This window comes from Arachis hypogaea, chromosome 6 (genome assembly GCF_003086295.3).
Source record: "Arachis hypogaea cultivar Tifrunner chromosome 6, arahy.Tifrunner.gnm2.J5K5, whole genome shotgun sequence".
Taxonomy (NCBI): Eukaryota; Viridiplantae; Streptophyta; class Magnoliopsida; order Fabales; family Fabaceae; genus Arachis; species Arachis hypogaea.
In genome coordinates, this window is record NC_092041.1 from 104,739,300 (window position 1) to 104,755,185 (window position 15,886).

A 15,886-nucleotide genomic window follows, 5' to 3' on the forward strand; every position below is an offset into this window, starting at 1 on the left:
TATTGGTTCGAACATCGGTTCAATTCTGATAACTATAGCATAATGGGCTAACCTGACGTGGCCATTAGAATAGCTACATGTTTATAACAATAATGCATATGTGAAAAGAGACTAGAAGATCTGATCAACTAAATATTTTTAAATTTTTTTTATTCAAATTTTTATTATATTAATTTAAAAAATTGAAACAAACATTCAAATAAATTTAATATTTTTAAAATTTAAATACAAATCTAAAAAATAATTTAAATAAAACTAAAATTTAAAATTTTCAAATTAGTTTTAAACTTTCTAAATACTAATACATCTTAAATAAAATCTTACGTATTTTAAATTAGGTTTTAACTAGCAAAATCTGTAAAATTTAGAGCTGCACAACATACTTCTATTCCGTCACCATGCTCCTCCTCCATCGCGACGCTCCTCCTCCTTGTCTCTTCCTCCAGATTCTTGTCACTAAAGCAACAACATTTAACCAAATTACAGAGACTAACCTTATGGCGACGCTCTCTAGAACGAGGAAGACGGCGACGCGCTCTGAAACGAGGAAGACAAAGAACAAAGTAATTTTTTTAGTATTTTTTAGATTTGTTTAATTTTTTGGTATGAATGATTGATTAGGGTTTATGGAAAGATAAATAATTTTGTTAAATGTGTTTTTTTTTGTTTCTAGATTATTTAAATTTTAAAACAGTAAAATTAAACAATTTGATTAATTTAAAAGAGTAATTTTTGTCTAACATATAAAAAGAAGGATATTTAAGTCTTTTAAAAAATTAAATAAAAGAATATTTTTTTATTAAATTATAAAGATATTTTAGTAAAAATAGTGATATAATATATATATTTTCTAAAAAAATTAAATTCTGATGTGAAAAATAAATTTTACATTTCTTGTTGTTATTTGTCCATATTTTAAATGTATCAGTACGTATGAATTTATCATCATATCAAAATAAATACCTACTAATTATTGTTGTAATTTAACTATATGATATATACATTAGTATTGAAATGAATAAAATTAGAAGTTCAAATAAATAATGAAAAAGCGAAATGAATAAATGTTAGTGCTCAAATAAGTAATAAAAAAATATCGGCGAATAATAAAATGATATATGAGATTTTAATTTTTAATTTTATTTGTATAATTTTAGATGGTAATTTTTTGTGTGTCATTTTATAATTTTAGATGTGTTCAAATAAATCTTATTTTATTATATTATATTGAGCTGAAATATTTGGTGTGCGTAGTTATGGGCTCCAAGAGGAGATTATTGTTGAATGTAAAACACCTAATCCCATGAACAACGAAAAAAATTATATTATCAGTGCATTAAATGACAAGTAAATACATATACTAATTATTGTTGTTACAATTTAATTATACAATATATATTAGTATTGAATCTGTGGTAATGTAAAACTTTTTAGATTGAATATTCATTTTTTATTTATAATATAACATCAAAATGTTTAGATACCAGTTGTGCATTTTAGACTCTATAAAAGTGTGAAGAATGTGAATGACAACAAGATTGATCAAACAATGCCATTTTTTTCGTTTGAAATACTCTAAAATGATGCTGATGAGTGCAATAAATTTTTTTTTAAAAATCACATCTGACAATAATAAGACTGTTAACATATATACTGATATGATAATTATATATTGCCGTGACATATCAGTGTAATATTATTATCATATGTTGATTCACACAAGAATATAATTAAAATATATTAAAATTAGGAACAAAATAAAAATTAAATATCAAGGCTAAAGTGAAATAAAATGTTAACGTTGAGAATAAAAATATATCATTTTTATTAAGATTCGTTAATAAATTGCATAAAAATATTTTTTGAAGGATATAACTTTAATTATATAAGAATAACTTGAAGGCTTTTAAGAATATTTTTATACCATTTATTAATAAAAATATTAGTAATGATATATGACCAAATAATATTAATAACTAAATTTAACTAAGTTGATTTGATAGTTTAAAGATCGATAATAAAACATTTTAGTTGAGAAAGAAAGAAAAAAAATTAATTGAGCTTAATTATAAAAGTAACTTATTTATTTAGTATTTTTTTAAAATTATATGATATTTAGTTATTTACCTATTTGTATAAATTATATAAAAAAATTAAAGGCAACAAAATAAGTAAAAACAAAAAAAAGTTGAGTTCAATTTCAATATAGTAAGAGATAAAATATTTTATATAATTATTTAATTATATTTATTTTTTTATGAGGAATGTTAGAAGATTGGTAGAATATATTGTTTTTGGCAAGTCAAAAAAATATTGTTTTTGTAATTAGTCATCAATATTTAAAAGTGTGAGTTATTAATATGTTATTAAATTACTATATTAAAAGAATTGAATTGATATCTAAAAATAATAGTAAAAAATAATGAATTCTGCTAACCTTAAGCATTTCTCTCTTTTTATTACTATTCATGTAGTTAATAAAAAATATAATTGTTTTTAGTAATATAGTAATATGTAATTAGATGCATGAATAAAATTATAAAAAATTTTTAGGACAACAATTTTTAGTATTTTTAATCATTATCGACCAGTACAAGTAATAAATTATTTTTAATAAATAAATTTTATTAATTCATGTATGTAAATTTAAAAAAAATATAGATGTAAACTATATTAATTTATGTGTGTAAATTTTGATAAATATAAATTTAAACTATATATTTTTTATATAAATTTTTTATAAATATAAGTACAAATTATCACCAGTTAAATATTAATAAAAATGATAATGACATAATGTTTACTGCCATATAACAAGTAAAGAGTCAAATTAGTCATTCAAAAATTACGCAATCTCCAATTTTATCCTCGAAAGATTTTTTTAATCAAATTCATCCTCAAAAGATTTTAGTTTAGTCACGTTAGTCTTTCCGTCACTTTTTACGTTAACGGAAAGTGACATAGCACGTCACATTCTTGTACATCCTTGGTAGCCAACACAATATTTTTATGAAATTTGGTCAAATCAGTCCCTAAATGACAAACCCTAATCCCCAAATGTTGCATATATATCCCTTTCCTATTCAGTGTGTTGCAGCGGTTCAGATGGCAAAATTTGAGGTCGCCGGCATGATGGTTCGTGAAGATGGAGGTCATGGTGGTGGAATTAATCAACTTTTAGTTATTGAAAATGTTTAAGCTACTAGAACGAAACCTTAATCCTTAAAACGATTTTCAATTTTAGCCAAGAAACACCAACAAGAAATATAATTTAACAATGGCCATGGACGGATCCAGAAATATTATCATGGGGGCTAATAACATATATAATATTAAAAAATTATGCAAAAAATTATATAATGTAAAATGTATTACAAAAATATACCGATAGAGTATATATTTTAAAATACAAAAAATATGTATGTATTTTTTATTAACAAAGTGGTCGATTTTTCGTATCATAAAATTTATCGATAATGGAATCTGTGTCAAAATTTTCAGCAATTTTCTTTTTAATATAATTAAAAGACAATTAGTAAGAAATTCATCTTTCATTTTGTTTCTAAATTATTCTTCACAACATTCATAGTTGAAAAAGATCTCTCAGTTGTAGTAGTTGAAACATAGAGAACTAATAGCAAATGAATCAAGAAGAACGCTCACAAGAAGAAAAAAAATCCACTTTATGAGATTTGAAAAATTTTATTTAATTTAAAAATATTAGTAATAATATCTTTTCAAATTTTTTAATATTATTGCTTACTTTTTAGATATTAGAAATCATTAATATTTAAGTTAGATTAGACTTTTATTTATAATAAACTAAATACTAAATAAATTTTTTTAAAAATTAAATCATACTTAATAACTTATTACTATTAATCTTTTTTTTAAAAAGTTGGGGGCCGATGCCTCCACTCGCCCCCCGTATGTCCGTCCCTGACAATGGCATAATCTTAAAAAGAAGTTTAGTAACAGACAAAATAAATGAAAAAACATCTCTTCCACAAAATTGAATTCCGCAAAAAAAAAAAAAATGCGATCCCAAAACCAATCAACAAAACAAACACTAAACATAAATAATTATCAGTGAAATTGATAACTAGTGCTCTTTTAATATTCAGAAGAACAGAACTCTTAATCAATTTTCATGAATCAACAAAGAGCAAAACTCTAACCCCACAATTGATTTTTAATTTCAACAAAAAGCATTAACAAGAAATAAAATTTCTCAACAGCACAATCCTAAAAACAAGTTTAGTAACCAAAACAAAATAAAACCTTAAATAACAACAAAAATGACCGTCGATCACGTCTTCAATAACTGCAAAATCACTCCTCAATGGTGAACTTGCAAACACGCTGCGCCGGATACTTCAATCGACGACAATGATGAAAGCTTCTTCATCTTCTCCTCAAGGACGTCAAAAAGAAAGTGAAAAGGAGAATCTTGTGAGAAAAACAGGATGCTGCACCGGATGCTTCAATCGGCGACAAGAATGAAGACTTCTTCATCTTCTCAGCAACGCAGAAAAGGAAGAAAAGAGAGACTCTTCATCTTGTGTGTTATTGTGACTTGTGAGTGAATGGAAATGAGAGAGATCAAAGCGACGTAGTTTTTTAATTTCAATCTCTCACTCTTAAAAATGATAGCGTTTCAATATTTATATGTCTCTTAATGTGTCATGTTACTTTGTTAATGTAAAAAGTGACGGAAATACTATCGTGACTAAACTAAAATTTTTTAAGAATGAATTGGACTAAAATTTTTTTTTCAAAAACTAAATTAAAGATTATCTGATCACCAATTTAACTATTTACTCTCATGTATCATTACTCTCTATTTTAGAGTGCATCAAAATTAAAGTAAAAAAGGTAACGAATTCTATCATCCTCTTGGTGCTGTTCATCCACCAACAGCTACTCTTCTTCTGGATTGTTTAAACCACCAACACACACCCCATTCTTTATTCACCCGAATCCCTAATCTTCTCCCAAAGTCTTTCGCTCTGTCTTACACGCACTCACTCCCTCTCCCCATTCGAACCTCTCTCTCATCTCTTCTCTGCTGCTTCTGTGCTCTCTTCTCACCCAGTCTCGGTAGCTGTGATCTTCATTTCTGATTAATTGATTATTGAATATTCATGACTTGATCTATTAACAATATGGACTAGTTCGATTTTCTATATTTCTTTCTTCATCGTTCTATTTTATTAGATTTTTCAGATGAAAAGATTAAACTAATTAAATTCAATTGTACTTCTTTAATCTTTGTGCTCTGTTCCGCCCAAATAGAACTTTAATTTGCTTGTTGGTTAGTATAACGAAATAATAATTAACCTAATTCATAGGCTTGGTTAATTATATTAGATATATATGTCACTGCCTTAATATGTAGTATTTTCTCTTGGAGTTTCATGTGATGAATAATGCTGGTTGGCATCATTTTCTGGTGCAGGGATAAGCATAGTTGGGCTTTCAACTGCAGAGATGACTAGTTGTCTCACTGAGTATTTCACTAATCACTCCCCATAGGTAACAACAATACTATCTTTGGAAAACTTTTGCTTTGGTGTTACGGCTCTAGCAATATTTCTTAGGAATATTTAGTTACTTGATATTTGGAATTAGAAGACCTTAGCAATAATCTCTTATCAGCAAATGCTACTGCTCACTCTCTTCTCTTCTACCGAAAATGTTTCTCGTTTTTACAGATTATATATACTTTGATGCTTTAATAGGGTTAATTAATTAATTAGTATACTAGAGTAAATTTCAGTCATTAATTTGGTTACTATTTATTTTATGCTATTATTGTTTCATTTTTTTTCTTCCCCTTTCCTTTTACCCGTTGAGGTTGGAGCTTTGGCTAATTTAATTTAAAGTGAGAAGCCCTTAATTGGCATTACTGTTAGGCAATAGTAATATTCTTGTATGTTTGATCCGTTTGTAAGTACTAAGTACCAAGGACATGTGATGACATTTACGAATTTATGAAACCTCAAACCAATTCCACTCCACTCCCTCATTGCTCTTCACTCATTCAGTTTCTTTTTTACCCGTCCTGGTGCACACGCTGATATGCATTTTGCACTTTCTCTGCCTCACTTGAAGGTGAAAAATTAAAAAGGAAGAGAAAGTTTTGTAGCCAACAGGTTGTTCTGCTACAGAGATATAGGTTAAGGAAGAAAGAATCACAACTTTTCCACAATCTAAGAGTGCAGACAAAGACTGTATAGTTTTGGTTTTAGTATTGCTTCTTGCATTAGTTGTTTCTTTCTATAAACCTTTTTCTTTTTGTTGGTATTCTAGGATCTCCAAATCTAGCCAACACTTGTTCACATTCTCCTCTTAAGTACAGCATTTCTTGTATCAAAAATCACACTTGGATTGTTTCTTCACAAATACCATTATTATTATTATTCTCTTTAAGTTTGAGTACTTTTTTCTTTAACTCTCTCAGCTACTTATCCTTAGTTTTGTCCTTCTATATTATCCTTTACAGTTTAGAAAAAAGTGTCCAACAGAGATTTCATTTTCTATACTATTCTGTTAATTAAGTGCAAGTAGATTTGGCATGGATGAAAGAATTTCTGGCTCCTATGCTCAGAGTTCATCATCATCAATAATGTGGTGATGCTGGTTTTGTAGTATTGAATTTTGGTCAATTAGTCTTTGGTCATAAGACTCATAATAAAGTGTTATGTGTTGCTTAAGGTGGGAATGGGGATTTATGATCTCTATATTTCTCTCAAACAGGGCTTAAAGGGATAGGAAGAGAAGAATAGTTCTGATTTTTGTTCAGTTGGTGTATAATTTTGTGTTGAATTACATTTTGTATATCTTGCAATTTAGTGAAGAATAACACATGTCATTAAGATTGAAGACTAAGCAATTCCTTTTTTTTTTTAAAAAATTCTTTTACAAAACATGCAGCGTTGCTCTAGATTTCAGTTGAGTTGGTTATTTGTTCTTGTTTGTTAGTTAATGGGATTTGAGGTCTTTTAAGGGGAATAAGTATAATGCGAAGAAGGATTTGGAAGCATAATATGGTGGGGACAAGTAAGGTGAAATATGATGGTGACTGAGGGATCAAGATTCTGTATGAGAAAAGTTTTATGGTGTATGACATTTTAGTGATGGGGATGCCTGGAAACAAAGAAACAAACATAAGGTATACGTAAGAGAATAATAAAGAAAGAAAGAAAAAAAGAAAGAAGGAAAGAAAGAGAGACAGTAGTTTGGGATTTGTTTTTGTTCTGGCTACTTCCAATGAATTCGTGCTCATGATTTGTCAAAAATGTAATGGCCTGTTTGTTATTTTAATAATGTGGCTTCTACATTTTTTGTTAGTTGCTTTTACGTTATTTCTATGAATTTATTTTTTATGCTTTGTCAATGTAAGGCAGTTTTACACATGCATCCAATTACGTAATGTCATGTTAGCAAAAATAACTACCTTTTACATTGACCACATGAGTGGTCATCTAAAAGAACGGATGAGATTGGACGACTGTATAAAATATTTTACACTGTCAGTCCATCAAAATTAAACTCTATTTCTATAGTCAATAATAGATGTAATAAAACAAAGCTATATACATTTTAATTTCAGGGTTAAAGTGAATGGGAATTATTATTCGTTTTTGTGAGTCAAGTTACTTCTGTAAACATATTCTTCTTAAGGGAATTTCTATATGATATAATTGATACATCTATCTATATAATGTAACTAACCGAATTCAATGATGCATGCATGACAGAAAATGAATCAGCTTTTGATCTTCTATATTATAAAACATTCAAGCTTTGCAATTGTGTGAAAGAGTGTTCAACAAGTCAAGTTACTTTATTTTTATTTCCTTTTGCAAAAAGATGGCATAATTATTTGCAATAATTGTTTCAGTTGATGTTTTGTGGTAGTTCTTGTAATGTGATTTGTTTGTTCATTTAATTAAGATGCACTATTACTAATAGACAGGTTATGAATATGCGTCAGTGTCGCAGTTGGATGTACGATAGACTTAAACCAGGTCGAAAGGGTTTAACCAGTGAATTTACAAAAGGGGTGGAAGGATTTATTTCCTTGGCTGAGAGATCAGCAGACTTTTCAAATGGACATATTAGATGTCCTTGTTCTAGGTGTAAAAACAAGGTCTATATGCACCCTGAAGATGTAAGAGTCCATCTTTATAGAAAAGGATTTGGTCCTGATATTGGTATTGGACAAGTCACGGAGAAAATAACTCAACCTTATGTGAAACCCCTAGCATGGAAGTAAGGAGTAGTGCACACCTCAATAGGATGGAGGACCTAGTTTATGAAGCTTCTACTGGATTCAAGTCTGAAGGACATCGTGATTCCGAGGACGAGGAGTCTCCAAATGTTGATGCTAAAAGTTTCTATGACTTGTTGCGTGCATCAAAAAACCCTTTATGGCCGGGATGCGACAATCACATTGAACTTTCCTTAGCTGTTAGATTAATGAAAATTAAGTCTGAAGGAAATATTACTCAGCGATCTATTGTAATCCCAAAAAACTCCAAAACTGCACAAGGCAACTTAAATCAAGCATCTGATTGTGGCGGGTTTGGAGTGTCTCTTCACACTAGTGGCTCAGTTACCGTTCCAAAACACAAAGCTAAACTGGTAAAGTTATAGAAAAACTTACATCCTATTGCTTTTTATCTTTTATATTTATAATTTTATACATAACACTTGCTGGAATTGCTGCTACAAAATTTGAAATATAGTATCTTGTTCATAAAGCACTGAATTATTGAATTCTCTAATGTTATTTTCGCATCTTAATTAACCTTGTGATTCAAGTTCAATATTCTTTATGCCTAATATATAGTTTCTTTATTTTGCTTTATTATTTTTTGGTTTGGTAGTCAAAGTCGTTAAAAAGGCCTTCAACCCCGTTAGAGTTGTTTGAGTGCACCCACAAAATGTTATTGATGTGAGTCTATCTTTTTCATTGATTCACTTGTCTTTTTGTTGGCTGTTTGTGTTTTTTTTTTTTTTTTTTTTTTGGGGTTCAACTGCTAATCTTAATTGATTTAATTTTGATATTGACATGCTGAATTTAAGCACGGTATAGAAGACGCTATCCAAACGCCTTCTGAAGAAGGAAGTAATGCACCAAATGAGGTGGATGTGTGGTGTGATACAACTGGAATTAAAAAGAGAAGAATTTATGAATTTGGAATAGAGTCTACTGCAAGTGATAAAATACCTAGTTGTCATGGCTCTAGTTCTCAATCATCTAAATGGTTACGAAGGTCGGAACTTGAAGAAATATTTAAGAAATTCCAAGAGGAGAACAAAGTCTTGAGAACTAGGTTGGAAAAAATAGAAAAAGGACTTGAACTCAATAACCAGTTGCTGCAACATATGATAAAAATAACTGAATTTTGAAATTCCAAACCTTCAACTGAAGGGTGAAGAAACAAATGCAATACAGGATGATGGTGGTGAACAATCTCCCTAAGAGATGATGATTTTGTATTTCATAACTAGTAATTAGTTATGTAAACATTATTCTTGCTTATTCATTACGTAGATATTATGAATATTATTTGGTATTTATATGAAAAATGGACATATCTTTGATTAATTCAACATTCAAATGGTTGACTTGTTGAGTATGCTCATTAATGTTTTGAAGCCAAAACTTCCCATTTTTGCATGAATTCTCTCTTCGGAGGTCCTTTATGCGGGTGACTTCCAATTCCAAAATGATGGAATCATGACTTGTAAGTTTTGAGGTAAGCTTGGTTTTGGTAGCTTAAAATCACGTTCTGAGGTTACAAACTATATTGCTTATCCCATATCATAGAGATATCAAGTTTCCTTTTTATAGCTTGGATTAAAGTTATCTAGTTCTCACAAAATAATTAAAATTTTGAAATAAAATTTATTTGCTAATTATTAAAATTTAGTTTGAGATACATAGCAAGTGGGGAAGCCCTCTCTGCCCCGCCAGAAGCCCTCCCTTTGGCGGGATGGGCCGCCCCGCCTAAATGCGAGTGGCGGGCTAAGCCCGTCAAAGCTTCTTTTTTTTATTTACTATTAACTACTAAATAATATATATAATTTCACAACCATATTAATAAATTTATAATTTCTAAAGACATAAAAAAATTATATTTTTTATATTCATAAATATTAAAGTCTTTGTAATTATAAATATTGTCTCCAAAACAACATAAATATAATTCAAAACACTTAATTTTCGTCTTCATACTCTTGAAAGTTTGGTTGGAGGAAGTTGGATTTTGGCAAAAAAATTACAAAAATACTCTCTTGTAAAAAAAAAAAAACTAAGCCCGGCGGGAAAGTCTGCCCCGTCCTGCGAAAGCCCGCGATTTAAGCGGTGCGGGTAGGGGTGGCAAGCGGGGAAGCCCGCCCCGCCCCGCCATGTCTAACGGCGGGCTGGCGGGCCGGCGGGCCAAGCTCGCCAAATATCTTTTTTTTTTTTACTTTTAACTATTAAATAATATATATAAAGGCATAAAAAAATCCCTTCTGTTTTTTACTTTTAACTATTATAATTTCTAAAAGTATAAATAAATTATAATTTTTATATTCACAAATATTAAAGTCTTTGTAATTATAAATATCTAATAAACATAATTATAAACCAAGTTTTCATCCAAAACATAATTATAAATATTGTTCCCAAAGCAAAATAAACATAATCCAAAACATAATTATAAATATTGTCTCTAAAACAAAATAAACATAATCTAAAACACTCAATTTTCATCTTCGTTCTCTTGTAAGTTGGGTTGGGAGAAGTTGGATTTTGGTAAAAAAAAATTGTATAAATACCCCTTGCTAAAAAATACTAAACCCGGCGGGAAAGCCCGCCCCGCCCCGCCGAAGCCCGCCAAAGCCCGTGGTTTAAGCGATGCGGGTTAAGCGGTCCCAATTTTCCAGCCCAGCCCACCTTTTTTAGAGGGTTACGCGGGCCAGCTCGACAGGTTTAGACCCGTTTGCCACCCCTAGGTGCGGGTTAGGCAAACTTTTACTCTTTGGCGGTTTCAATTTTTCAACCCAGTCCGCCTTTTTTAGCGGATTACACGGGTCGGTTCGACGAATTTAAGCCTGTTTGCTATCCCAGTATAAACCTAACAAGTAACAACACATAATAGCACATTCCCAAGTTAAATCAAGGTAAAAGTTTCTAATTTAAGATAAGTTTAATTTTGATGCATTCAGCGTGTAAAGTGTTTTTTTTTTTTTTTTATAGTTGTGCAATCACATCAGTTTTTTTAGATTATCATTTACGTGATCTAATTATTTTTATTGATGTGATATTATGTAATTAGATGTACATATAAAATTATTTTATATTAAACAATGTATCAAAATTAAATTTATTTAATATATAAAAAGTTACAGAAAATTGTGTCAAGTATCTTTTCTAGTTTAAAAAAAAATATACTCTTTCTGTTTTAAAATAAGAATCGCTTTTTGTTTTTGTTTTTTTTTTTAATTTATCTTCGGACGTGTTAGCATAACAATGTTTTGGTCCTTACTCTGCATTAAGCAAAAGCAAACCAAAAAAAAAAAATAACAAAGAATAAGGAGCAAGGATTAAACCATTCATAAACAAAGGAACATTTAAAATTCAGCTATATGAATCATGACGAACAAGTGAACCATGCGAAAGTGCATATTTCAAAAATTAAATGACGGAGAGAACAATAAAAAGGCTTCAATTCCAATGATCCAAAATAAAACATAAGAGCCAACGAGTTATAACTCAAATGATACACTCTTTTCATATTCATTTAGAGATTGCGAATTCGAGTCTTATTCTTAATTTTCTGAATTTTTGATATAGATTCAAAGAGTAAAAAAATACAGAAAGAAGAGAAAAATAACATATTTGTATCTCTTTAATTTTTATTTTTTTAATGATATTACAAAAAGTTTATGTATCCTATATATCATATGAATATGTATGGCAGCATCTATCTTATTTAAAAGAAGGTCGTCATGTTTTGTCCAAAAATGTTATTTTATCCCCTTTTTTAAGCATTGAAGTATAATATATAGGCACACAATACTTTGGTTTAGTGGTTTGTGATTATTATATATGTCTTACAACAAGTGTATCTGGGGTTAGACTTGGTTAAGCCAAGCAGTAGATAAATTCATTAAGTATTGTGTGTGTAAATGTGATGCAGGTGAATTTATAATGTTTAAAATTATAGTGTCTAATTTATTTGACACAAAAAATATAGCATATATAATAAAAAATATAAAAATTTGTCTTTTAATATTGATATGTCCGTTATAAATTGGTTACACAAATATAAACTTAACATATATGTTATAAATCGACTACTAATATCGTAAACATATCAAAACGTTATGGTATATCTTTATACATTACTAGTATAAGTCGGTAACCGCAAAACAACTTCTAAACGCTTATCCCTGTTATAAAAGAGAGGATAAGCAAAAACAAAAGATAAGACATTGATCTAAGAATTACTTGAGTACAGAATTTATTATTCATTCACTGACTTGAGCGTCAAAGTACTTTTTTGCAGGTGTTCACCTCTTTGTTCTTTTGGTGCCGAGGTACAACTCATTCCGACGAAAAGCTTGGAGATAATTGCTGGAGAACGAGCTATACCACAGCCAAACCTCACAAGAATAATTGGCGCCCAGCGTGGGACCGTGAATTAGGAAAAAAAAACTTTTTTCTTTAGGCTTCAGAACTTTTAGATTTGTTTATAGCTGACCAACCTCCTCCAACACCATCCGAGCTTCTTCAGATGGTAATAGAATTACAACAAACTAATCAACTCATGGCATAAGAAAATCAAAGAATGATGAATCAAATAGTTAAGCTAACCAATGCTCGAATAACTCATAACGATGATCACAACAAACAATCGAATGATGAGGAAGCAAATTCCGATTCAACACATGTTTCTAAAACTCAACAACCAGAGGAGGATCAACCAGACAATGAAGACGACGAATTGGACAACGCAGTTGGACCATTCACAGTAGATGTCATGAATTTCCAATTGTCGAAAAACTTTGCATTACCAATGACACTAACTCCTTATGATTGCTTGAATGATTTGAAAAAATACGTAAAAAAATTTTGTTCCATAATGATAGTAAACGGTGCTTTTGACCCTATTTTATGTCACTGTTTTCCTACTTTTTTAGACGGTCATGCACTTGATTAATTTTTCTCTTTGCCTGAAGATTCTATTTCATGCTTTCAGGAACTAGCCAAGTTATTTGGAGATCAGTTCGCTGCATCTTCCATTTATTTGCATGACTCCGATGATTTAAACACAATCAAGTAGGGACAACATGAAAGCCTTAGAGAATATGTTACTCGATTCACTAAGGTAGTAATGAGCATTCCAAATCTCCACCCAAAGGTACACCTACATGCTATTAAAAGTGGACATCGCCCAGAAAAGTTTCAAGAATCCATAACCGTGGCCAAGCCAAGAACCTTAGCCGAGTTTCGAGAGAAAGCTAAAGGTCAAATGGAGATTGAAGAGCTCTACCAAGCTCGAAGGTCAAAGAAAAGTCACAACAATAAGAACGATGATAAAGCTCAAGACAACAAGACACCATTCTGATTAACCCATTATGATTCTTACACACGATTCAACACCAAGAGGGAGGAGATAATTAAAGAGATCCTGAATGCAAAACTCATTAAACCTCCTCGGAAGGCTGGGAATTATCAAGATTTGAAGAATGTGGATAAGTCGAAATATTGTGCTTTTCATAAAAGACACAGACACACTACTAATGAGTGTGTTGTAGCCAAAGACCTGTTAGAGCGATTAGCTCGACAGGGACATTTGGATAAATACATCGGCGGCTACATTCAAAAGTGCACAACACATTCTGCCGACCGCTCTTCTACCGAAAAATTTTCCCGTGACAAGGAGAAAACAACTCGTGGTCAACCTGATCAACCTCAAGGTGTCATTAATTGTATATCTGAGTGCTTTTCTAGTGGTAGAATTACAAGCTCTGCTCGTAACCGCACCTATCGAGCTATGCTACCGTGGAAGGTGCAATTAACAATCCTCAACCTCTTCCTAACTTTTCGGAAATGACGTTCAAATCATCCGACTTCAATACAAATAAAATCAATTTAGATGACCCAGTTGTTATTTCTATTCAATTGGGAGGGGGGATCTAATAGTCCGCAAGGTGTTGCTAGATCTCGGAATCAGCGCTGATGTCCTCTTCTACTCTACATTTTAGAAAATAAAGTTGAACAATCACATACTGCAACCATCCATTGAAGACATAGTGGAATTTTTAAGTAAATGTGTACCGCTTTTAGGACCTGTGTGATTAGAAACCACACTGGATGAGAATCCTTTAACCAAAACTTTAGATACTCAATACGTTGTGGTTGATTGTTTCAATCCTTATAACTTAATACTTAGTCATCCTTTTCTGAATAAGTTTGATGCTATAGTATCTACAATTCATCTGTGTATTAAGTTTCATGTGCAGGATAATTTTATTGCAACTATTCACAGTGATCACTGTGAAGGTCAGCATTGCTACAATATCAATTTGAAAACGCCTACTTCAAACCAAGCTATAGGTGCACAGATAAATGTTGTTCACAATTCGCTTGATCTTCCACTATTAGCCGAGTTAGATCCACTAGTGAGCTACAAGACCGACATACCCCAACGGAGGAATTACAAAATATCTCTTTAACTAACGATCCAAACAAGTTCGTCTATGTAGGTAAAACTTTGAAGGGACACAAAAAGGATACACTCCAACCATTTTTACAACAAAATGCATATTTATTTGCATGGACTCCTGCAGATATACCCAGCATCAACCTCTCTGTTATTTCTCACAAACTGACATTAAATTCATCCATCCGACCTATAGCACAGAAAAAGCGCAATCTTGGTATGGATAAAAGACAAGCATCCTTGGAAGAGGCTAAAAAGCTCATTGATGCTAGCTTCATATGTGAAATCAGGTTTACAACTTGGTTAGCTAACGTTGTCATGGTAAAAAAATATAATGGTAAATGACGAATGTGTGTCGACTTTACTTATTTAAACAAAGCATGCCCAAAAGATGCATATCCTTTACTATCTATTGATTCTTTAGTTGATAATGCCTCTGGTTTTGGAACTTTACGCTTTATGGATGCATATTCTAGTTATAACTAGATCTTGATGCATCCTTCACATCAAGATAAAAATGTTTTTATAATTGAATATGGTAATTTTTGCTATAAAGTTATGCCTTTTAGCTTTAAGAATGCAGAGACTACTTATCAAAGACTTATGGATAAGGTGTTTGTCAAGCAAATTGGTCAGAACATGGAGATCTATGTTGATAACATGGTGGCAAAAACCAAGATCGGCAAGCCTCACGTTGACGACCTTATTGAAATTTTTGTTCAAATAAAAAAGTACAACATGCGACTAAACCCTGAAAAACGTGCCTTGGTATTCAAGGAGGTAGATTTCTCGATTTTCTACTTACAAGCTGAGATATATAGGCCAACCCTGACAAATGTTGAGCTGTGTTAGAGATGAAGAGTCCTCAAATAATAAAGGAGGTCCAATGATTAAAAGGGAGACTTGTTGCTTTATCAAGATTTTTACCTTGCTTAACTTCTAAATCCTTTTATTTTTTCCAATCACTGAAAAAGAAAATAAATTTTAATTGAGATGATGAATGTGAAAATGCTTTTTCAAATCTTAAAACTATTTTTTTAAAACCTCCAATTTTACAAAAGCCTGAATATGGGGAAGAACTGGATCTTTATTTATCCATCACTGATTAGGCTGTTAGTTATGTTCTTGTCACAGAAAAGAATAAAATCCAAAAGCTT

The 15,886-nt window shown here is 30.8% G+C and overlaps 1 protein-coding gene across 4 annotated transcripts; it reads left to right on the forward strand.

Moving 5' to 3' along the window:
- The first annotated feature begins 4,843 nt into the window (after window positions 1-4,843).
- Window positions 4,844-9,619, forward strand: LOC112697295 (uncharacterized). Of its 4 annotated transcripts, none has more exons than XM_025750414.3 (5): window positions 4,844-5,100; window positions 5,459-5,535; window positions 7,978-8,649; window positions 8,895-8,962; window positions 9,094-9,619. In XM_025750414.3, exons 3-5 carry the CDS (start codon window positions 8,272-8,274, stop codon window positions 9,101-9,103), a joined length of 456 nt encoding a protein of 151 aa, XP_025606199.1. In that variant the 5' UTR covers window positions 4,844-5,100; window positions 5,459-5,535; window positions 7,978-8,271; the 3' UTR covers window positions 9,104-9,619. The 4 variants fall into 4 exon arrangements, 3 of the variants coding, with proteins under 3 accessions (XP_025606199.1, XP_072053604.1, XP_072053605.1); XM_072197503.1 differs by having other exon boundaries at window positions 7,982-8,649; XM_072197504.1 differs by having other exon boundaries at window positions 8,000-8,649.
- Window positions 9,620-15,886: the final 6,267 nt, after the last annotated feature.

What these genes read in the sequence shown, in the direction of transcription:
- LOC112697295 (XM_025750414.3), top strand. Translation starts at nt 8,272, where the DNA reads ATGGAAGTAAGGAGTAGTGCACACCTCAATAGGATGGAGGACCTAGTT. An exon ending in CAAAACACAAAGCTAAACTG is followed by an intron (nt 8,650 to 8,894) that starts GTAAAGTTATAG and finishes TTGGTTTGGTAG; the next exon opens with TCAAAGTCGTTAAAAAGGCC.